Source organism: Vipera ursinii, assembly GCF_947247035.1.
Source record: "Vipera ursinii genome assembly, chromosome: 5".
NCBI classification, from domain to species: domain Eukaryota; kingdom Metazoa; phylum Chordata; class Lepidosauria; order Squamata; family Viperidae; genus Vipera; species Vipera ursinii.
This window is the reverse complement of record NC_139518.1, coordinates 23982688-24006867: the sequence shown is the minus strand read 5'-3', so window position 1 is coordinate 24006867 and position 24180 is coordinate 23982688. Positions and strand designations below refer to the sequence as shown.

General features: G+C 38.0%; 2 protein-coding genes across 2 annotated transcripts; both read right to left on the bottom strand.

Annotated features, from left to right (window-relative positions):
* Positions 1 to 9: 9 nt before the first annotated feature.
* LOC310641699 (primary amine oxidase, lung isozyme-like) lies at positions 10 to 7754 on the bottom strand (the record flags this gene model as incomplete). Its single annotated transcript, XM_083364938.1, has 4 exons — positions 10 to 294; positions 882 to 1011; positions 2235 to 2520; positions 6179 to 7754. 4 exons carry the CDS (start codon positions 7752 to 7754, stop codon positions 10 to 12), a joined length of 2277 nt encoding a protein of 758 aa, XP_083221064.1.
* Positions 7755 to 16818: 9064 nt separating this feature from the next.
* LOC310641698 (amine oxidase [copper-containing] 3-like) lies at positions 16819 to 23308 on the bottom strand (the record flags this gene model as incomplete). Its single annotated transcript, XM_083364937.1, has 4 exons — positions 21540 to 23308; positions 19335 to 19620; positions 17741 to 17870; positions 16819 to 17103 (listed from the first exon to the last, which is right to left on the bottom strand). Exons 1-4 carry the CDS (start codon positions 23113 to 23115, stop codon positions 16819 to 16821), a joined length of 2277 nt encoding a protein of 758 aa, XP_083221063.1. The 5' UTR covers positions 23116 to 23308.
* Positions 23309 to 24180: the final 872 nt, after the last annotated feature.

Here is a 24180-nt window from a genome sequence, read left to right as displayed (position 1 = left end):
GAGAAGGCATTAGAAAATTGTCATGTTTTGAAACCCCTCATAAGTGAAAGGAGGAAAAATGGGCAGACATGAAGCTATTTTTGCCAGACATGCAAGTTGGTTGACCTCACAGGAAGTGGGGTCCTGCAGGTGGTTGAAATAAACACTGTCTGGAGAATACATGGAAGGGTCATCATCAAAATAATTGTATGGTCTCAAGAAGAAACCAACTTCATTCCCAAGGGTTGCGGTATTGGGTACATCCTCAGCATGTGGTATATGGAGAAAACCAGCATTGATCCAGGCAACCAGATCCTATGAAAGGAAAAGGGACAATATCATTGTGGTATCTCAGATAAATAGAAAATGACAGAGGAGCAGATTGAGAGAAACCAGGCTTATTAATTAAACAGGGGATGAAAAATGGTTTAGTAAAATATGGAGATAATCTGACAGCATGATTTTATCTTTGCCTAGTCAGAATTCAAGATGTATAAGAATGGAAAATTGGGAGTACAAAATTATTAGCAAAGACCTCATATCCATTCTGCAAAGTTTTATCAGTCATGGTACTAAAAAGCTATTTAAAAAACCCGAATGCAAATGGCAACGCATAAATCCCATCCATATATGTTTGGCTCAGTGTATGTAAAACTGAGGCCCAGTACAGGAAAATTTAAGTTGTCCTCTGAGCAGGCATTTGAAAGATCACAAAGTCCTTTTTTTCAGCATTAGCCTATTTCCGGAGTAAACTTCAGGTAACAGTCCAACAAGCTATGTTCCTATTCTGATGTCTTCCAAATAAGTTTGACTTCAACTCCAATACATTTGGACTGCAATCAGATTGTGGAATAATAATCTGCAAGGTGATTCAGTGCTAGGTGGGGTTCATCTTCACTTACCTCATTGACAATACTCTCATTGTTTATGAAGTCAGCAAAGGCCACGGGAGGTTTCCATGGGTCAACCTGATTGTAGGGAGTGGTGCTGAAAGATTCATTTTCCTTCCTCTTTGTAACAGCCAATTTATAACTGAAAAGGGGGAAAAAAGAGGACTTGCAGAGATTGAGGTTTATTAATTATTATGTTTCTTCTTAAAGACCTTAAGAGTTTATGATTCTGAGCATAAATCCTGAAAGGCAATATAATGGTAGGTTTCTATTCCATGCCCACTATAAAAAAAAGGCAACTTTTGTCATAACTCATTATAAAAGAACATTTTAAGATGATGTTTGGTTTGAGCTGCTACATGTAATTTCATAGATGAGTTGCAGAACTCCAAGACCACTGTAGTTATCCCTGTCAACCTAACCGATGTCATAGGTCTCCAACCTGGCAGGCAGTCTCTTAGATATACTGATCCCAAACCGTTAAGAAAGTAAAGCTTGCCATCAGCACCTCAAATTACATCCAGAAGTGCAAGAGTATAAATTTATAATAACAAGACTTGGATTCTTTAAGTATTCGATCAGAGCAATTTGAAAGACATACATGGCCACCAATAGTCAGGTCTTTCCAGTCCAGATATAGCCAATACAGTAAGTTTAAAAACGTATTTCACAATTCTACTTTTAATTTATATTGTTTACCTTTAGCCTCTCAATAGCTTTTCTCTAAATTTAAAGTTACTTCCATACATCTCAAAATGTATCTGATTTAGGATTTTTTTGGTCTCTTTGGGACAAGTTGGAGAAATATGAAAGATTGTAAGATCCATTTTGCTAGACAGTATTATATTCCCATAATCTGTAGCATTTGTTTTAGGTCAAGCTCAAGAATGTTCCTAAAAATGGAACATTGTAATATAGAAAGTCTTTTAACTACTCTTCCAAACATGATTGCAGATCAAAGCCCAAACATATAAAATTTATCAAAGGAACTCTTTGCTTTCTTCCCAATCCAGTAGTGAATCGTTAATAAAATCAAGTTCCAGGAACTTAAAAGTCCTGCCATGATTGGAAGCAAGGAACATGAGCTTGAAGAATTTCTACAGAGTTTGAATAGTACTTTGTTCCTTTATATGCTCTAGTGTTGGGACTGGAAGTGTCTTCTTTAGCAAATATTTGGGCATTATCACTTTTTAAACGCTTCCAGTATCACAACATCTACAATTGGATAAAGAAAGCAGAGGGATGGTTATATAGATTTCTTTAAGAATAAAATTGGCAATTCCTGCCTATCTTATTCAAGGAATTGAAACCCCAAAGACAAGAGTGAATCAATTTTACTTTTACACTTAGAAATCAGTAACTTACCGACCCCAGCTGAGGCCTGGCTCCATTGGATCTGACTCTGGCAAATGGTCTCCAGAAAAGCTGATCGTCTGGATCCGATAGCCTTGCTTATGGCCCCACTTATTGGTGCAGTTGGATGCAAAATAAATGTATCTGGGCATGTTGTCATGGAGACGGAACGCCGCCTTCTTCTCAGTATCCAAAACTTTACTCACCATCTTCATTCGATGGATCTTATGTTCTGGGCTCCAAGGGGCCTGTAAGGTCTCAAAAGCCATGTCATTGCCAACCAGGGTATTTTTCACACCTCAGAAAGAAAACAATTAGTACCTGAGTAGCTGTTGATAAATCAAAACAATCTTGTTGCATTTTCAGTTTCTTAAAATCAAATTGTTTATACAATAAATGTTTACTTAAAAAAGGGATGAAATTGTTATACATCTATGCATAATTAGTTTTCCAGACTTAATATGATCCAAGTAAGTCAATGTGAAAAACCACTGCAAATATTAATCAACAAAACAATGCAAAATGATAAAACTGAATTAAAGATTTGGCATAACTGAAATATTTCAAGTAACATTTTATTTAGAACAAACCACTCTGTGAGGTTATTCACTCGCCTTTATTTATTTGCTAATATGTAGTTGAAACAAGGTGGGAACATATTAGCTTCCCATCTTTTAAATATATATTTGCCAGCTACGTAACACAATCTCACATCTTTCCATGACAATGCCTCTGTATATTAGCAAAGAGGGTTTTTCTGCACATTCATCATCCCTACCTGAGAAGGAGCCTTGCCTAGAATTTAATTCAGGACCCTTATGTTATTGTTATAGTTTGTCACACAGTCAGCCAGATGTTGAGACTGCATTTGGCATTTTTGTCTACCTATTGAGTTCTTTCCAAGGACCTGGCATAAGTAAATCTGGAAGTTTGATGGTGTTAGAGATATCGTTGCAGGATGGAAGCTGTCCTGAGTAAAGCTATCTTTTGCAATTAATTGACAAATTATCAATGCCAGTGGTGTTCAAGTAGTGCTCTAGTTGTTTTGGTATGGCCCCCAAGGAGCCAATAACTATTGGAACTACCTTTGCTTGCTTCAGCCACAGTTGTTCTATTTGCAGTTTTTGTATTTGGAGATCTTCTGCAGTTCCTTCTCTTCTATTCTGCTGTCTACAGATATTACCACGTCCAGACATTTTTGTCTTTCTTATTGAAAATTGTTAAGTCTCGGGTGTTATGTGACAGGTACTTGTCTGTACCTTCTTGGTGGGGCTTCCCCCAAGAAGAGGTGGTCACATTATTCACCAAAGCACCAGAGGGAAACAATGGTTGAAAACTGATCAAAGAGAGAAGCAACCTGGAATTAAGGAAAAACTTCCTGACAGTGAGGACAACTAACCAGTGGAACAGCTTGCCTCCAGAAATCATGGGCGCTCCATCACTGGAGATTTTTAAGAAGAGGCTAGACAGTCACTTGTCTGAGATGGTATAGGTCAGGGGTCAGCAACCTGAAACAGCAAAAGAGCCACTCGGAACCGGTTCCGTCACACAAAAAAGTGGGAGCCGCAAAATGTGCATGCTCCTGCGTGCACGCACGCGCATGCGCAGAACAACGCAAAATGTGCACCAGCCCTGCCCCCATCCACCTCTAGTATGGACGGCTCTGCCGTCCTGACTTTTCCTGCCTCAGAAAAAACTGCTCTCCCCCCGCCCTGCACTCTCTCTCTCTGGGACTTTTTTCTTTCCACCTTTTGTGAAGCTTCGGGATCAGCTCCTGCCCTGGATCGCTTGCAATGTGCTGATCCTCAGCAGCCCCGATGCCCACGCTGCATCCTGAGCCGGGCACACCTGTCACCGCCCGGTGCTGCTAGCTTACCGGGGGAGGAGGGGACCTGCAGGCCAAGACGACTGCAGAGGGCCGCGCAAAGGGGAGGAAGGAAACGTTCTTTCAGAAGATCCCGCCCAGCCCCACCTCAGAGGCATCGGGTCCTTTCCTGGCCGAAGGAAGCCTCACGAGCGTCTCCCACAGCGCGGCTCCCAGAGCCGGGAGGCACCTGTGCGGCAGCAGTGGTGGGTCTCCCTGGTGACGGGCACTGGGTCGCAGTGCTGCCTTCAGCCAGGGCACCGCTGGAGCCACCCGTGCGCCCTGCCCCTCCCCCTGGGGCCTCCAAACCTCCGCTGCCCCGTTTGGAGAGGCCTCCAAACCTCTGCTGCCCTGAAACAAACATGGACAAAGGCAGCAGGTCTCCAAACCTCCTCCATCCCGTTTGCAGGCGGTTTGGAGATCTGCCGGCTTCCTCAAACATGGACAAAGCCGGCAGCCCTGCAAATGGGGCGGAGGAGGTTTGGAGAGCTGCGCGCACAGCTCTCCAAACCACCACCGCCCGTCTGGAGATCTGCCTGCTTCCTCAAACATGGAGGAAGCCAGAAGCCCTGCAAACAGGGTGGAGGAGGTTTGGAGAGATGCGCGCAAAGCTCTCCAAACCGCCGCCACCCTGTTTGGAGAGCTGCTGCCTTTGTTCATGTTTCTTTCGGCCCCGAAAGGCACCAGCTCTCCAAACCTCCGCCGCCCCATTCTTTCAATGGGACTTTTTTCCAGAACAGCGGAGGAGGACTGGGAGCCACATGAGACAGCTTAAAGAGCCGCATGTGGCTCCGGAGCCATGGGTTGCAGACCTGTGGTATAGGTCCTCCTTCCTGAAAAGGGGGCTGGACTAGAAGACCTCCAAGGTCCCTTCCAGGTCTATTCTATTCTATTCTATTCTATTCTATTCTATTCTATTCTATTCTATTCTATTCTATTCTATTCTATTACTGTTACCTTTGATTTCATTGCAGAGATGTTAACATAAGAAATAGATTATTTTGTTATCTAATTTTACCTTCCAAAAGACAGAAGCAGATGAAAAATGTGAGGTTCTTTCCTGTTGGCTTTTCTGAATTAGCTGTTTTAGATTCTAAAAGTTTAGTTCCTAAAGAAGTAATCCTGTAAATAATTTTAACGTCCTCCTCTAGTGCACGCTAGCAATCTTGGCTCTTTTTTATGACTCAAGGACTTCAACTCCCAGAATTCCTGAGCCAGCATGGCTCAGCTTGGAAACCTCTCCCTTTCCCCTCAGCATGGCTGGCTCAGGATTTCTGGGAGTCGAAGTCCACGAGTCATAAAAAAGAGCCAAGATTGCCTAATCCTGCAATAGCCTTAGGAAAACCAATAAGGGAGCTGGGTTGTTTGTTTGTTTGTTTGTTTGTTTGTTTGTTTGTTTGTTTGTTTGCAAAAAAAAGGTGCTGGATCGCTGTTCTGAGCGTTCTATGAGAAAAAAGCCGTGGTCATAAATATGAGCCAATTGCCAAGCACCTGAATTTTAATCATCTGACTATGGGGATACTGTAACAGTCATAAGTGTGAAAAATGGCCATAACTAATTTTTTTCAGTACCATTATAACTTTGAACAGTCACTAAATGAACTGCTGTAAGTCAAGGCCTACTTGTACAATACTGCTGCAAGTGCTGATTTTAGAACCATTTCACAAGTACCAGTCCCAAAAATATATGGACATAGTTATTAGAATTTGATACCATCATATTTTGCTGAGTGGCCACTGATTTTATCTTACTGTTATTCTGATAGTACATATTGTACTTAAATTAAGTTTTGCTAGCAACCAAATAATGACATAAATATCATTGCTTTAAAAATGTTATTCAGCCATGGATAAATAAATAAAACAAGAAAATCACAATTATGAAAAAAGAAAATAATAATGATTCTTAACAATCTCCTCACCTAAAGTGTTAAAGAACATTACAAACATAATACTTTTATGTTTCTCACCTGTTGGAAGCATATTGTTGAGTCTTCCTTCATTGTAGAACTTACAATCGTTAAAATAATTGTAAGAAAGCCAAATTGAGACAAAGAATCTATTGACAGTTACAAACATTTTTCCTACTTACCACCAATATCCAAATCCACCTTGAAATGAATATTATGGGTATGAATTGCTCCCAGCACCCATTCTTGGACTCTATTGCCAAAGTCTCTGGCATCACCAAAGTAAAATGAAGTTTGAATGTACCCGCTGGCATGGATCCGAACACCAACAGCTCCATTTTGGTGGAAAATAAAATCCCAGATATAGTCATAGTTACCAACTGTAGATATGGTTCGAAACACCAGATTTGAATCTGCCAAACCTCCATAAAAAGGAGACTGGATACTTTCATAATGTCGTCGTATGGGTAACTCAGCATTCTGCTCAAAGATGCAGATAGCATTTTTACGGCTAACAGGTAATGAAGTTTCATGAAAAAAGTGCAAGTCCAAATAACTGGATAAATAAGGACAATCTAGACCCTGGGTGAGGGGAAAGATATTGGATCCAAGTCCAAAACTGGCATCCATGTATCTGATCAACATGGATTTAGGACTGTTGGAGCCATAGATAGCACTTGCTTCTTGCAAACTTAACTCATAGATTATTCTTTCTCCATTAAACCTGACATCAAAGATACGTGGACCCCTGCTTGCGTCAATTCCAAATGCAAAACTCCATCTCAGAAAAGTGACATGATTATTGTGAATCCTATAGCGTGGCCCACGAGGTTCATACTGCAAAGGGCCTGGGTCTTTTGGTGGCACCCTCTGCTTCAGTGATGAGTAACCCCCATCAGGAGGGGCTTCTTTAACCTTGTCTACTCTAACCTTTCCCATATTGAATTGTCTCTCAAGGTCTTCCATGTCTTCGAAGTACTGTCCATTATAAAACACTTTTATTACCTTCCACTCAGAAACATCCAGGCTGCTATGATCCACTTGGACCTCAAAACCAACTGGATGCAAATAGTGTCCAGTCACATTCTGGAAATGGCTCACCCACATTTTGCGATCTCCTGATTTTAGCCCGGGTGGCATTTGATTGCTATACCGAAGATTGCTTCCATTGTAATTTAGAACCTCTTGCATGAAATTTGGAGCCTTCAGGTATTCATTTCTCTTTAAGAAACCATGGATTTCACGAAACTCATTTCCCAAAACCATCCTTTGAGAATAAGGCAATTTCCTTCCATATTTCTGTACCGTGATATCTTCATGATATGTTGGTTCTGGAAGTGGACCCACCACAAATTCTGTCACATTGGGGTCCACCTGATTTCCAAAATGGATCACAGCCAGAGCTTCCCGTGCTGGCTGAGATCCTTGATGATCTAAGAATTGTAATACTTGTGCTTTGGGAGGGAGCTGCAAGGTGATCAAATAAATGCAGTTGTCTGATGGCTTGGCTTGAGGTGTCTCCACCAGTGGCACCCCCAGGTTGGACTGTAAATACCTCTTTACTTGTATTATCTCTTCTGGAGTTAAATCTTGAAATACCTGGCTGCCATTATCTTGAGCACTTTCTCCTTCCCCCTTTTTCTGGGAAGAAGTCTCACAATCTGTGGGTTTTTCTCCTCTGTTTTGGAAACTCAAGATTAAGATAATAATGATGGTGATGCCTATTGCTATGAGAGAATAAATCACTTTCAAATTCATTTCCCCAATCCTATAGATAAAAACATAGAGAATATAGTTTGTTAAGTTTCAAAATTTTATATTTTTAATCCTGGATGCAAATATTAAAGAAGCTTGTTGAGCATGTACATTTTCAAAAGTATAAATTTCTTGCATTTGCGAAACACTCCAGAAATTGTGGAAAGATAGCAATCATATATTCACATGTTCAATAATCTTACCATCCAGTCAGGAGTCTCCTTTTTTCATTAGTTAAAACCAGGAAGTTGGAAGAAGGCAATGGTTGCACACTTCTAAACTGACTAGAAGTTTAGCTGAAAGCAAGTGAGATTTTATGTTTTGTAGAAGTAGGTTTGCAATTTCTTACTATCTACTCGGTAATCTGTTGGTTATATCAGGAAGTTATATGTGGATTGAAATGGAAGGTACATGTTATGCAAATGTTCTTAAAATTATTATTTTTTTTTATTTTTATTTTTATTCCATTTATATCCCGCCCTTCTCCGAAGACTCAGGGCGGCTTACAAGCTTAGCAGTCTTTTGAGAATATGCCATACAGGAATCTTCTGAAAGAAGACTAGAAGAGCACTGAGATTCAACAGATTTTATTTTTGTCCTGTTACCAATAATATCTTGTCTCCCAAATCAATTATTATCTCTCTCTTGAGCAAATTTCTTGAATCTGTCATCTTTATAAAAATAAACCTTGAATAATGTAGCAAGAGGGAGAAAGCCCAGCCTTATTATTTTCCTATATTTATCCCAAACATTTAGCAGGTTAAGGAGGACTGCATGGTCTCTTAAAGTTTGTTTATTCCTATGTATTTCATTCCAGATATATCTGTATAGTTTAGGAAAGAATGTAAGAGACAATCTATTATGAAATCCATGTTAAACCACTATTGTGACCATACAGTCTCAAGTTTGGAGCCACAAAGCCATCTCATTCTCTTCAGTCCTACAATTATTTTCAGGGAAATAATATTACTGTATATGTATATGTAGCATCATCAATATTAAAGATTCCCTAGGCTGAGTAATATTTTTAAAGATTTTTAAAAATAGAAGATGGATTCATGTTCCAAATACATTATTTAGTAACTGGGTGTTAAATTTCATTTAAATAGATGTGTCTCATCCCATATACCAAATACAACCAATTGTAGTACCTTAATACCTTATATCTTTAGTATAAGCCTTTTCTTAAAATACAGTAAATGATCTCTTCTTCCCATATCCCATTTCTTATTTATAAATAAATCTTAAAACCTGCAAATTCATTGTTTTGCTGATATTTCTTGATCAGCAAAAGTTGCAACACTTCATCTTTGACCAAATATACTGACCTTATATTCCTTCTTTTTTACTTTTATAATCATAAACTTTAATCTCTTCAAATAATGTCATAGAACTTGATCTCTTTTCATTTTTTTCTTTGGTCCTTTTCAAAGCTTTAAGAAGTCTTTTTTTTTTGTAAATCCAATACTGGAAAGTTATGTAGGTTTGTTGCTTGTATATCCCTTTTAATTATTAAGGATTCATTTGTATGTCCTATATAACATCAATTTCTATATATCCTTGTAGCCTGCCAGTTTTAATCCACCTTCAGGTCAGTCTCTGTCTTGTGCAGTTCCTCTTCAATGATGACTCAAAACTGGGAACAAGCAGATTTTATATCATGTACAATTCAACAAAGAAAGAGAAAATCATCTGTGTATGCAGAAAAATAAGTGTATAACAACAGTTGTTCAGGCATTATCTTCATTAAAATAAGTTTGCTGAATGAGCTGATGATGAGATAAAAAAAGTTTAAATATTTCATTGACATTGTTTGAAGAACATGTCAAACCAGAGACAGCAGCTTTTGGGCTGGTTACCTCTGGGATTTTGAGAATATGCTTAATTGACAAAATACAGTAGTTGTTGGAAAAGAATAGCACTTTTATAAAAGATACCATGTAAGACTTCATGAGTTACAAATCACCAATAAATTGTCTTTACTACATCTGCTGCTTACTTCTTTCCTTTCTTTTGCACAGGTATCTTAAATTACAAATGGGATCATTTGTAAACACAAGGGATCATTACATGACTACATAAATTCACCGCATTTAGGAAGGATTTATGAGGCTTAATAGCTGGCTGTAACCAAACCCCCTCTGGAAGAACCACACTCTGCTTCTTTCCTACAACCAATATCTACTAGTTATAGATGAACTTTGCAACACATTGCAACACATTGTAATTTAAGATCAGTTCTATACACATTTCCTTATAAATGCCCCCTAGCTACTTTTTCTGGGTGGTTGTGTTTACTGTTTCAGAAGGATATCTAGAAACATGTGTAGTCAACATATATGAAATCCAATGGTTACTTTGAATTGCAAGTGAGTTTGATACTCCATTATGAATAATGAACTTTGTAAAAGGGAAAAAAATCTATATTAATTTCTCCTGCTTTGTTGTCAATAGTTGTACTTAATTGTATTTGATCAGTGCCACAGCTGGATTTGACTGCAATTAGTGTGAACTCCCCACGCTGGCAGCTTGTCTGAAAATTTTTACAGAGTCTGTATTTACAGAGCTTGTCTTTAAGGTCCTGTAATTAGCAGTTAATTACTGCCAACTTCAGTTTCTTTCTTACTATAGTTTTGTTCATATAACAAGAAGGACTTCTTTCCATTCATTTTCCCCTATTGCTCCATTTCATTTGCACATACTTCAAGATCAGAGTCCTCCGTTATAGAGTTCTCTTTTTTTCCCCTGCATTCTGGTTCACACATCCATAAATGCATTTCAGATGGGATGGAAACCCTGTTTATTGTCATGGCCAGCTCAGACTCTTACAAGGAAACCATCAGAGAGCAGCCAATCCTAGAACTGCCAGGCAATCCTGAGCAGCTGCAGGGCAGAGGAGGTTAGGCAGTCTGTCTTCCAGGAGACACAGATGCTGCCTTTCTCAGAAAAAAGGAGAGCCTGAGCTGCCACTCCCTGCCAGTGCAAGGGCTCACCATGTGCAAAGGAGAGCAGAGCAAAGGTGCTTTGTGAGGCTCCATGCAAGAAAGGAGCTTTGTCTTTCCAAATAAGCAACACTGGAGTTCCTCGTATTTAATAAGAGCCGAATGCTGAAGCCTCTCCATTGCTTGTTAACCTAGATTCCGGGTGCCTTACTTCTTGACTTGAAATCTTGTGACTGTGATTCTGGACCTACATTGGCTGATGACAAACAATTGGACCTTGGAACTTCCCCTGACCACTCTTGTGTCCTCTGTTTTGGATTTGGAGTCTCCCTCAAGGGAAGCTTGCTTGACCTCTCATGTATGTGTGTGTGTGTATGCTTGTGTATTTGCAGGCACCTTTCCTTTCTCCCTTGTTCATTTGCTTGAAAAGTTCCTAATAAAATTTTCAAACCTCCTTGTGTGTTTGTGAGTGTTTGGATCGAGACAAGACATTTATTCTGTGAAACAGACTGATTGTAGGAACAGGGAAGGAAGTAGTTGCGAGCCAATGCTAAGAATGGTAGTAGAAATTTTAATTAATTAATTAATCTTATTAGTTAACTTTAGCTTTAATAACTGTATAATATTTGCATTGTGATTATGTATATATTATTTGTTGTTGTTGTTGTTAGCTGCGAAGTCGTGTCCGACCCATCGCGACCCTATGGACAACATTCCTCCAGGCCTTCCTGTCCTCTACCATCTTCTGGAGTCCATTTAAGCTCACGCCTACTGCTTCAGTGACTCCATCCAGCCACCTCATTCTCTGTCGTCCCCTTCTTCTATTGCCCTCGATCTTTCCCAGCATTAGGCTCTTCTCCAGTGAGTCCTTCCTTCTCATTAGGTGGCCAAAGTACTTGAGTTTTAGCTTCAGGATCTGGCCTTCTAAAGAGCAGTCAGGATTGATCTCCTCTAGGACTGACCGGTTTGATCGCCTTGCGGTCCAAGGGACTCGCAGGAGTCTTCTCCAGCACCACAGTTCAAAGGCCTCAATTCTTTGGCGCTCAGCCTTTCTTATGGTCCAAATTTCACTGCCATACATTGCAACTGGGAAGACCATAGCCTTGACTATACGCACTTTTGTTGACAGGGTGATGTCTCTGCTTTTTAGTGTGCTGTCTAGATTTGCCATGGCTTTCCTCCCCAGGAGCAAGCGTCTTTTGATTTCTTGGCTACAGTCCCCATCTGCAGTGATCTTGGAGCCCAGAAAAATAAAATCTGTCACTACTTCCATTTCTTCCCCATCTATTTGCCAGGAATTGAGAGGGCCAGATGCCATGATCTTGGTTTTCTTAATGTTAAGTTTCAACCCAAGTTTTGCACTCTCCTTCTTCGCCCGCAACAAGAGGCTCTTTAGTTCTTCTCCACTTTCTGCCATTAGAGTGGTATCATCTGCGTATCTCAGGTTGTTGATATTTCTTCCGGCAATCTTAATTCCAACTTTTGATTCATCTAGCCCTGCCTTTCTCATGATGTGCTCTGCATATAAGTTAAATAGGCAGGGCGACAGTATACATCCTTGCCGGACTCCTTTCCCAATTTTGAACCAATCAGTGGTTCCGTGTCCAGTTCTCACTGTTGCTTCTTGACCCTCATATAGGTTTCTCAAGAGACAAATAACATGGTCTGGTACTCCCATCTCTTTAAGAACTTGCCCCAGTTTGTTATGATCCACACAATCAAAGGCTTTAGCATAGTCAATGAAGCAGAAGTAGATGTTTTTCTGGAACTCCCTAGCTTTCTCCATGATCCAGCGTATGTTGGCAATTTGATCTCTAGTTCCTCTGCCTCTTCAAAATCCTGCCTGTACTTCTGGTAGTTCTCGATCCACATACTGCTGAAGTCTAGCTTGTAGGATTTTAAGCATGACTTTACTAGCATGAGAAATGAGTGCAATGGTGCGATAGTTTGAACATTCTTTGGCACTGCCTTTCTTTGGAATTGGAATGTAAACTGATCTTTTCCAATCCTGTGGCCATTGTTGAGTTTTCCAAATTTGCTGGCAAATTGAGTGTAGCACTTTTACTGCATTGTCTTTTAAGATTTTGAATAGCTCAGCTGGAATACTGTCACTTCCACTAGCTTTGTTGTTGCTCAGCTTTTCTAAGGCCCACTTCACTTCACATTCTAGGATGTCTGGCTCGAGGTCAGTGACCACCTCATTGTGATTACCAGGGACGTTAAGCTCATTCTTGTATAGTTCTTCTGTGTAATTTTGCCACCTCTTCTTAATCTCTTCTGCCTCTGTTAGGTCCCTGCCATTTTGGTCCTTTATCATGCCCATTTTTGCATTAAACGTTCCCTTCATTTCTCCAATTTTCTTGAAAAGATCTCTGGTCCTCCCTATTCTATTGTTTTCTTCTATTTCTTTGCACTGTTCATTTAAGAAGGCATTCTTATCTCTTCCAGCTATTCTCTGGAATTCTGCATTCAATTGGGTGTATCTTTCTTTTTCTCCCTTGCCTTTCGCTTCCCTATGTATATATTATGCCACATGTTAAATGTATTCTTCCTAATAAGCAGGCATATACATAGAATGAAGGCTACTGCTAAGCTTGTAAGCCGCCCTGAGTCTTCGGAGAAGGGCGGGATATAAATGGAATTAAAATAAAAAAATTAAATAAATAAATAAATAAATACCAAATAATGATTATTTATTTTCACTGTGGTTGGATTGCATCCTGATGGAAAGGGATATTATAAAGATAAAAATGTATGTTTGCTTGCTTGATCTGACTTTTGAGGGTCACACAGGATGGACTTTGTAGTACCAACACCAACTTTGTAGTATTGTTGTACTCACTAACACAGTTATTTTGTATTTTAATTTAACTTATTTTTCTCATTTTTAAATGTTAATGGTTTATCAAACCATTACAGACTGGAATGGAGCTTGACTGATAGCTTCTAACATTCCTAAACTGAAAAGATAAAATCTGTTTTTGTTCCCCCAAAACAAAATAGTATGGGACCACATTTGCTCTAATAGGATGCCTAGAATTGGTCTTCTGATAAGAAAAATCTTGTTAGTGCTAATGGATACCTGGTTTGTCTCTCCGTGAACTCTGAACAACCCTATGACTTTTTTTCTCATTAATGTCTTAAATTTTATGCACCTGCTTTCATCAGATTTCATTTAAATAAATTTGTGTTGTTAATATGTTTGACTCCATGTAACTGATTTCCTATGCAAAGGAAAGTTACTTTTGTCCTTGTACTTTTTCCTTTGATCTATCAACTATAGAAGGACTAAAAGCTGAGAATCAAAGTTTCTTCTTTGAATGAAAGGAATTCTTTTTAATCAGAACATTCTGAAAAAAATGTAATAAAATGATCTTACTATTTGAGATGGTTTCAATGGAAAATGTTCATGACGAGGCATGAGCCTAGAAGCCATATTTTGGCCCTCACTTTATCAAGTGTGCAAGTCACAGATCAGAGAAAGCATCACCAACATTTTTCCAACTTCTTCAGTCAGCAAGATGGGCTGTGCTTTTGCAACAATGTGGCTAGTCTATTCGAGGCTATAGGAATCACAGGTGATTGGTGCCTATACAAAGACGGTTCATCCAAGAGCCTCAAAGCCATTCTGCTTTATAACGGGAACATGTACTCATTTCTACACCAGTGTCAAGATGTTGCTGAGTGCCTTGAAGTAGGATGACTATGGCTGGGAGGTCATTGGAGACTTCAAAATGGTGTCATTCCTGATGGGCCTTCAAGGCAGTTTCATGAAGTTTGCTTGTTTTCTTTGTCTCTGGGAAAGCTGGGACATGAAGGTGCACTATCACGGAAGAGACTGGCCACAGCAGACTGAGTTCTCTATAGGGAAGAGTAACATAAAGCCACTGGTAGACCCTCAGAAGATGCTGATACGACCAATCACAAGGCTGAAAACGATGAGCCACTGGTTCAGACTATCACAAAGAACTAAGCCAAAATGGGTTGAAGAATGTCCCTCAAAGTCCATATCCTTGATGCTCATCTTGACAAATTCAAGGGGAACATGGATGCTTACTCAGAGGAGCAAGGCAAGTGCTTTCACCAGGATATACTGGACTTTGAACCTTGTTGTCAATGACAGATTAATGAAAACATGATGGGGGATTTTGTTTGGGGGCTTCTTGGAGAACGTAATTTGCAGTATAACTTCAAATCTAGAAAATCTACTCATTTCACACCTTTAGAGTGATTTCAACTGTCTTTGTGTATTTGCCATGCAAATATATATTGTTCTTTCTCTACCTGCTTAAAGAGATAAAAATTGGCCTACTTTATCTCTCTGTATATGAAACATTTGTAGGCTGTGTACACAAAATCAAAGTTTGTGATGGATATAGCTGTTTTTGCATAGGCTTTAGACATAAGCAGTTGAAATATAATCCTTAGAAGCCAGGAACAAAAATGGTATTACATAGTGTAATCTATTATGTCTAATCATCAAAACCATAAATCATGCTGCCCCTTTCCCCCCCCCCGCCCCGTATTTCTCAGAGTCATCTTGTAGGAAAGATGGCTGGCATAAATATTTAATAAATAAATAGTAATAATTAATCATAAGCTCATTTTTCCCATATCATACAGAAAGGAAATTTCCAGTCAGCAATTAATGTAGATATTTTCTCTAATCAGAAATCAGTCTGGCCATTTCTGCAAATTCAATCATCTTCACCAACCATTCTCCATTGTAGGAGAACCGAATCTTTCCATCTTTGCAGATTTAATAATCTCGCAGTTGATGTCATATATAAAAACAAAGTTCCATGACTTTTTTCAACTGTTAATCAGTCCCGGTAAAAAGCCCCTGGTTTTAATTGTAGGAGATCTTTAACAATTTTGAATTTAATGTATCTATTTTAATCCAAAACCTTCTGGATTTTTTGCAATTCCATTAAACAAAGTCCTTTTTATTGGTCACTTTTCCAAAATAAATTCATAAATTCTAGACAATTTCTCTGGTGACATAAACCAAATATATATTATTTTATAAAAATTCTCCTTAGACTTATAATGTACTATATTTATAAATGTCATTCTTTTCAACCCCACATTTTCCCATTGTCCCATCTGTATGTTATAACCAAGATTTTTAACCCACTCTATCATACGTTCTTTTCCTTCTTCCCTATGTTTCATAATTTTCAATAAAAATTATACATTTTAGCAGTAACATGTTCATCATTTATAGACAATTCCATTTCAAACTCAGTTTTACAATGTTCTAAAACATGAATTATTTACTTTAAATTTTTAAATTTAAAAAGAAAACCATTATCAAGCATATATTTCAGCCACCACATCTTCTGTATTTTTATGTTACATTCATATTGATAAAATTGTAGTATCCCACAACCACTTAGTTTTTTGTGTTTGATTATTGTTTCTTATCAATAAAATGCTTCTTGTGCTGAAAAAGTTGTTTTGGGCACAGCCTGGATTTCTATCTATTCCACATTATGCACCATGGTGGAGCAGTGGTTAGAATGCAATACTGGAGGATAACTCTGCTGACCAGCAGTTCGGCACTTCGATTCAGCCTTCCATTCTTCTGAGGTCAGTAAAATGAGGACCCAGATTGTTGAGAGCTGACTTTGTAAAATGCTTAGAGTGGGTTGTGAAGCAGTCTGAAGTGGTATATAAGTCTATGTGCTATTGCTAAGTGCTATCACTATTCTCAGTATGGGATAGCTAAGCCTTTTCGAAATCTATATTAGCTCTAATTTTATGGTACTGTCTAACCCAAATCTCAGGTTATATCCTTCTAACTCCAAAAGCCTTTTATTGCTTTCCTAAAACCAAACAACATGTTGAAAAATACGACTTTAACACAGGTATTCCCTCAGATAACAAAATAATACATTTACAGAGAATTCTATTCCATCACACTTTCCTGAACGCAGAGGTCTAATGATTAGGCAAAAATATCCATTAGTGATGCAGAAAGAAGAAGGGGGGGAGGAATTATACCTATACCCATCACTCTGCCCAGAATATTTAAGAAAAGTAAACCATGGTAACTCCTCAGTAGAACTACCTGTAATAAACATTTATTGTTTGTTTCCAATTTCTAAGTCAAAAAGAAGGCATTAGAAAATTGTCATGTTTTGAAACCCCTCATAAGTGAAAGGAGGAAAAATGGGCAGACATGAAGATATTTTTGCCAGACAGGCAAGTTGGTTGACCTCACAGGAAGTGGGGTCCTGCAGGTGGTTGAAATAAACACTGTCTGGAGAATACATGGAAGGGTCATCATCAAAATAATTGTATGGTTTCAAGAAGAAACCAACCACATTCCCAAGGGTTGCAGTATTGGGTATGTCCTCCGCATGTGGAATGTGGAGAAAACCAGCATTGATCCAGGCAACCAGATCCTGTGAAAGGGAAATAGACAATATCATTGTGGTAGCTTAGATAAAATACCTATTGGAAAAAAAGATGATGGAGTAGATTCAGAGCTTAGTAATTAAAGTAGCAGATGAAAAATTGTTTAGTAAAAAATCTGGGGATAATCTGACAGCATGACTTTATTCTTGCCTACTCAGAATTCGAGATGTATAGAAATAGAAAACTGGAACACAACATTGTTAAAAAAAAGACTTTATATCCATTTTGCAAAATTTTATCAGCCATGGTATTAAAAAGTTATTTTTTTAAAAAAATGCAAAATACAGGCATAAATTCCATGCATACATGTTTGCTTCAGTGTAGTTTCCAAGCTAACAAAAATGTAAACAGGAAAACTGAGGCCCAGTACAGGAGAATTTAAGTTGCCCACTGAGCAAGCATCCAAAAGATCACTACATCTTGTTTTCTTTTTTTCCCCCTAAAGAGAAAGTGCTGCTGAAAACCTTTCAGCAAGCTTTGGGTGACAGTCCAACAGGCTATCTTCCTATTCCAATGTCTTCCAAATAAGTTTGACTTCAACTCCAATGCATTTGGGCAGCACCAGATTGAGAGATAATAATCTGCAAGATGCTTCAGTGCTAAGTAGGATTCATCATCACTTACTTCATTGACAATACTCTCATTGTTTATAAAGTCAGCAAAGGCCACAGGAGGTTTCCATGGGTCAACCTGATTGTAGACTGTGGTGCTGAAAGGTTCATTTTCCTTCCTCTTTGTAACAGCCAGCTTATAACTAAAAGGGAAAACAAAAGGAGTTGCAGAGATTATTATTATTATTATTATTATTATTATTATTATTATTATTATTATTATTATTATTATTATTATTATTATTATTCGCACAGTCAGCCAGGTGTTCAGACTGGATTTGGCATTTTTGTCTATCTATCAAGTCCTTACCAAGGACCTGTAATAGTCAGATGTGGATGTTTGATGGTATTGCAGATATCATTGCAGGATAGAAGCAGTTCCTAGTAAAGCCGCTTTTTGCAATTGACTAATAGCGAATTTGTCAATGCCAATGGTGTTGAAGTGGTGCTCCAGTTGTTTTGGGATTGCACCTAAGGCACCTATCACTATTGGTACTACCCTTTCTTGCCTTTGCCACAATCATTCTATTTCTATTTGTAGGTCTTTATATTTTGTTATCTTCTCCAGTTCTTTCTCATCTATTCTGCTGTCTCCAGGCACATCCACTATCCAGACCTTTTTGTCTTTCTTATCAACAATTGTTAAATCCAGGCATTATGTGGCAGGTGCTTGTCTGTTTGAATTCTAAAGTCCCAGAGTAATTTAACTTTATCATTTTCTATTACTTTCTCTATTTTATCATCCCACCAGTTCATGCTTGCAGGCAAATGATATTTCTTGCAGATCTTCCAATGCACCATTGTTGCTACTTTGTCATGCCACTGTTTGTGGTCCACTGTTTCTTCAGCCTCTTTGCATAGGCGGCACTTACTTTCTGTTGCTGTCTTCTCAATTTTGACTTTGTATGCATTTGTCCTTAAGGCTTGGTCTTCGGCAGCCAGAATTAGTCCCTTGGTCTTTTTCTTCAACTTTCCTTCTCTTACCCATTGCCAGGTCTTGTTATTATCTGCTTTTCCAGCTATTTTTTTAATGTACTGGCCATGTAGTACTTTGTCTTCCCATGCCTCCATTTTGTTCTTCATTTGGTCTTTCTTGTAGGCCAGTTTGGTCTCTCCAGTAGTCAATAAGCCTTCCTGATATACTCACTTCAGTGCATCTTCATCATTGTCCTTCAGATATTCTTCCAAAGCCATTTTTTCTTCTTCAACCATCTTATGTACTTGCATCATCATCATCATCATCATCATTATAGATCTTTAGAATTTATTGATTAAGTGAATTGATAATAAAATCAAGTTCCAGGGACTTGAAAAATTTGTCATGATTGTTAATAAGGAATGGGAGCTAGGAGAAATTCTGCAAGTATGACTAGCACTTTGTTCCTTTATATGCTATATTGTTTTATCTTAGAATTGGAAGTGTCTTCTTTATCAAATATTTGGCATTATCACTTTTTAAACATCATCTACAATCGAGTCCAAAACAGCAGAGAGATGATTATATGGATTTTTTTTAAAAAATGAATGATGTTGGCATTTCTTGCCAATCTTATTCAAGATCCTGGATGAATCTATTTTACTTCTGCACTTAGAAATCAGTAACTTACCGACCCCAGCTGAGGCCTGGCTCCATTGGATCTGACTCTATAAGATGGTCTCCAGAAAATCTGACCATCTGGATCCGATAGCCTTGCTCATGGCCCCACTTGTTTGTGCTGTTGGACGCAAAATAAATGTATCTGGGCATGTTGTCATGGAGACGGAATGCTGCCTTGTTCTCAGTGTTAAGAACTTTCCTAATCATTTTCATTCGATGGATCTTATGTTCTGGGCTCCAAGGGGCCTGCAAGGTCTCAAAAGCCATATCATTTCCAACCAGGGTGTTTTTCACACCTCAGAAAGAAAAGAGGTAGAACAGTTAGTATTTGAATAGCTGTTGATAAGTCAAAGCATTTTTGTTGCATTTTCAGTTTCTTAAAATCAAACTTGTTTGTGGAATAAATGTTTGCTAGCAAAGTGATGAAATTGCTATAAGTGCATGTATAATTAATTTTCCAAACTGAATATGATATGATACAAGTGTAAAACACTGCAAATATTAGTACACAAAACAAAACAAAACAAAACAAAAATGATATAACAGAATTAGAGATTAGTCATAACTAAAATATTTCAGGTAATTGTTTATTAGAACAAACCATTCTGTGAGGTTATTCATTCTCCTTTACTTATTTTCTAATATTTAGTTGAAAAAAGATGGGAACTTATTAGCTTCCTGTCTTTCAAAAATATATTTGCAAGCTAGGTAACACAATCTCACACCTTTCCTTAACAATGTCTTTGCATATTACCATAGAGAGATTTTCTATTTGGGAAGGAACCTTGATTAGAATTATGTAATTCAGGACCATTCTATCCATGCATATTCTTATACCCTGCCTTGGCTGAAGAATTCAGCTCTGCATTTTGTAATCTTAATATGAGATTCACTTCTGTCTCCAGAAATAATCTAGAGAACTCTCACTGAAACTCATTGAAAAATTCAAATCCAAATGTTTGCACATTTAACTGAATTGAGTGTACTGTTGAAGACACCAGGACTGTATATAGTGTTTTGGAGTAATTTGAAGAACATATTAGTTGGGGGATTGATGAGACAACACATAAGGAGAGTTTTCCTCAATTGTAAAAAGTTTTTTGTGGACTTTTGTTGTTTTTAAAGCTATGGTAATGATATTATTGGATTTACACTACAATTTTTATATATTGTCTGCATTAGCATGCAATAAGACCACACCAGCAATGAAGATCAGTGGGGTTAAATAAGAGCCACACAATGTGTGTCCTATCCTAATAGGAAATACACGAAACTTATAAAAGAAATAATTATATATGCTTTGACCATTTCCATTTTGTTGTACATAGTAAGACTTTATGGGATCAATGTCTGGAAAGCAGCAGCATTTAAAATAGTCAGTGTTAAAGATAATATGACAGAGAGAATGTATTTATGTCCCAGAGAAACAGAAATGCACCCAAGAAATATTATGAAATAATTATTGGGAAATACTAGATAGACATGCAGCTCCACCCTGTGGCAAATATATAAATTATATGTGGCACATTTTCATGAGGCATTTTCAGGTCTTCCTCTAAATCTTCAAAGCAGTTCAAGTTAGCCATTGCATCTTGCTGGATCAGAAACAAGTGAGTGAGGAAACACTCTAAAAAAGATTTATAGTATGATTCCTGTGCCCTGAATCCAGCCACCAGTTCCAAATCCACCTAAAAACAGCCAATTTTCAGATTCATCTTTAAGTGAATTGACATCTGCAAATATTTCAAAAGTGTTGATTCTAGAACTATTTCATATATTCAAGCCCTGGAAACATATGAAGACATAATTACTGTAAATTTGATGCATGATATCTTGCAGAATAGCCACTGATTTAATTTTATTGTTATTATGACACTTCATATTGTATTTAAATTAGGGTTTGCTAAAAGCCAAATAGTGAAATAAATACACTTGATTTTAAAAAACTTTATCTTTATTCAGTCTTGGACCAATAAATAAAACAAGAAAATCACAATTATAATAAAAGCAGAAATTAACAATTCTGAAAAAATCTCTCCTCCTAAATTGTTAAACAACATTACCAGCATAAAGTTTTGTTCCTCACCTGTTCAAAACATATTGCTGAGTCTTTCTTCATTATAGCTCTCACAGTCATTAGAACAGTTGTGAGAAAGCAGACTGAGGTAAAGAATCTAGAATTTTATTGAAAGTTACAAACATTTTTCCTACTTACCACCAATATCCAAATCCACCTTGAAATGAATATTATGGGTATGAATTGCTCCCAGCACCCATTCTTGGACTCTATTGCCAAAGTCTCTGGCATCACCAAAGTAAAATGAAGTTTGAATGTACCCGCTGGCATGGATCCGAACACCAACAGCTCCATTTTGGTGGAAAATAAAATCCCAGATATAGTCATAGTTATCAACTGTAGATATGGTTCGAAACACCAGATTTGAATCTGCCAAACCTCCATAAAAAGGAGACTGGATACTTTCATAATGTCGTCGTATGGGTAACTCAGCATTCTGCTCAAAGATGCAGATAGCATTTTTACGGCTAACAGGTAATGAAGTAGCAAGAAAAAAATGCCAGTCCAAATAACTGGATAAATAAGGACAATCTAGACCCTGGGTGAGGGGAAAGATATTGGATCCAAGTCCAAAACTGGCATCCATGTATCTGGTCAACATGGATTTAGGACTGTTGGAGCCATAGATAGCACTTGCTTCTTGCAAACTTAACTCATAGATTATTCTTTCTCCATTAAACCTGACATCAAAGATACGTGGACCCCTGCTTGCGTCAATTCCAAATGCAAAACTCCATCTCAGAAAAGTGACATGATTATTGCGAATCCTATAGCGTGGCCCACGAGGTTCATACTGCAAAGGGCCTGGGTCTTTTGGTGGCACCCTCTGCTTCAGTGATGAGTAACCCCCATCAGGAGGGGCTTCTTTAACCTTGTCTACTCTAACCTTTCCCATATTGAATTGTCTCTCAAGGTCTTCCATGTCTTCAAAGTACTGTCCATTATAAAATACATTTATCACTTTCCACTCAGAAACATCCAGGCTACTATGATCCACTTGGACCTCAAGCCCAACGGGATGCAAATAGTGTCCAGTCACATTCTGGAAATGGCTCACCCACATTTTGCGATCTCCTGATTTTAGCCCGGGTGGCATTTGACTGCTATACCGAAGATTGCTTCCATTGTAATTTAGAACCTTTTGCATGAAATTTGGAGCCTTCAGGTATTCATTTCTCTTTAAGAAATCATGGATTTCATGAAACTCATTTCCCAAAATCATCCTTTGAGAATAAGGCAATTGCCTTCCATATTTCTGTACCGTGACATCTTGATGATATATTGGCTTTGGAAGCGGACCCACCACAAATTCTGTCACATTGGGGTCCACCTGATTTCCAAAATGGATCACAGCCAGAGCTTCCCGTGCTGGCTGAGATCCTTGATGATCTAAGAATTGTAATACTTGTGCTTTGGGAGGGAGCTGCAAGGTGATCAAATAAATGCAGTTGTCTGATGGCTTGGCTTGAGGTATCTCCACCAGTGGCACTCCCAGGTTGGACTGTAAATACCTCTTTACTTGCATTATCTCTTCTGGAGTTAAATCTTGAAATACCTGGCTGCCATTATCTTGCCCATCTTCCTCCTGCCCCTTTTTCTGGGAAGAATTTTCACAATAAATTGGGTTTTGTCCTCTATTTTGGAACACCAAGATGACAGCGAAAATTATGGCGAAAGCTATTGCTATGAGAGAATAAATCACTTTGGAATTCATTTTCCCAAACCTATAAACAAAACAGAGAGAAAAGTGTTTGTTAAATTAAAAAGGAAAGAATAAAAAGAAAGTTCATACATTAAAAAATAGAAGAGAAAAGAAAGAAAAACTAAGATTATGGTAAAAAAACGTGTCTCATCCCTCATACCCAATTTTAGTACCTTATCTTCTTCTCTTAAAATACAGTGGTTTCTTCTTTCCATATTCCATCTCTTATCTATACACAAATCCTTAAAGCCTTGTCATTCATCGTTTTGCTGATCTTTCATGGTCAGCAAAAGTGCATTGAGTGTCACCAGAGATAATAGCACTTATCAACATCTTTAACCTTGATCAAATATATTCCTTCTTTTTTACTGTCCTCTTAAGATGTTAATCTTTAATATCTTCAGATATTGCCATCATTTCTTTTCATTTTTTCTTTGCCCTCAGAAAATTCTTCAAAACTTTAAGAAATCTGTTTTGTAAATCCAGTATAGGAAAGTTATGCAGATTTGTTGCTTGTATATCTCTTTTAATTATTAAGGCTTCATTTGTATGTCCTATGTAACATCAATTTCCATATATTCTTGTAGTCTGCCAATTTTAATCCATTTTCAGGTCAGTCTCAGTCTTGTGTGGTTCCACTTCCATAATGACTCAAAACTGGGAACAACCAGATTTTATGTCATGCACAATTCAACAAGGAAAACGAGAAACTTACCTGTGTATGCAAAAAAATAAAAATAAATGTATAATGACAGCTTACAATTTTGTTCAGTCATTATCTTCATTAAAATACATTTACTGAGTGATTTAGGTATTGCATTGACTGTGCTTGCAGAACATGCTAAACCAGAGACAGCAGCTTTTGGGGCTGATAACATCTGGGGTTTTGAAACATGCTGAACAGGCAAATTACCCTTTTATAAAAGATGCTGTGTAAGATTTCACAAGTTACAAATCACCAATAAATGATTTTTATTACCTCTGCTGCTTATCTCTTCCCTTTCTCTGGCTCATTTATTCATGGTTCCACTAACTTCATGAATGCTAACTTTTCTGGGTGGTTTTGTTTACTATCTC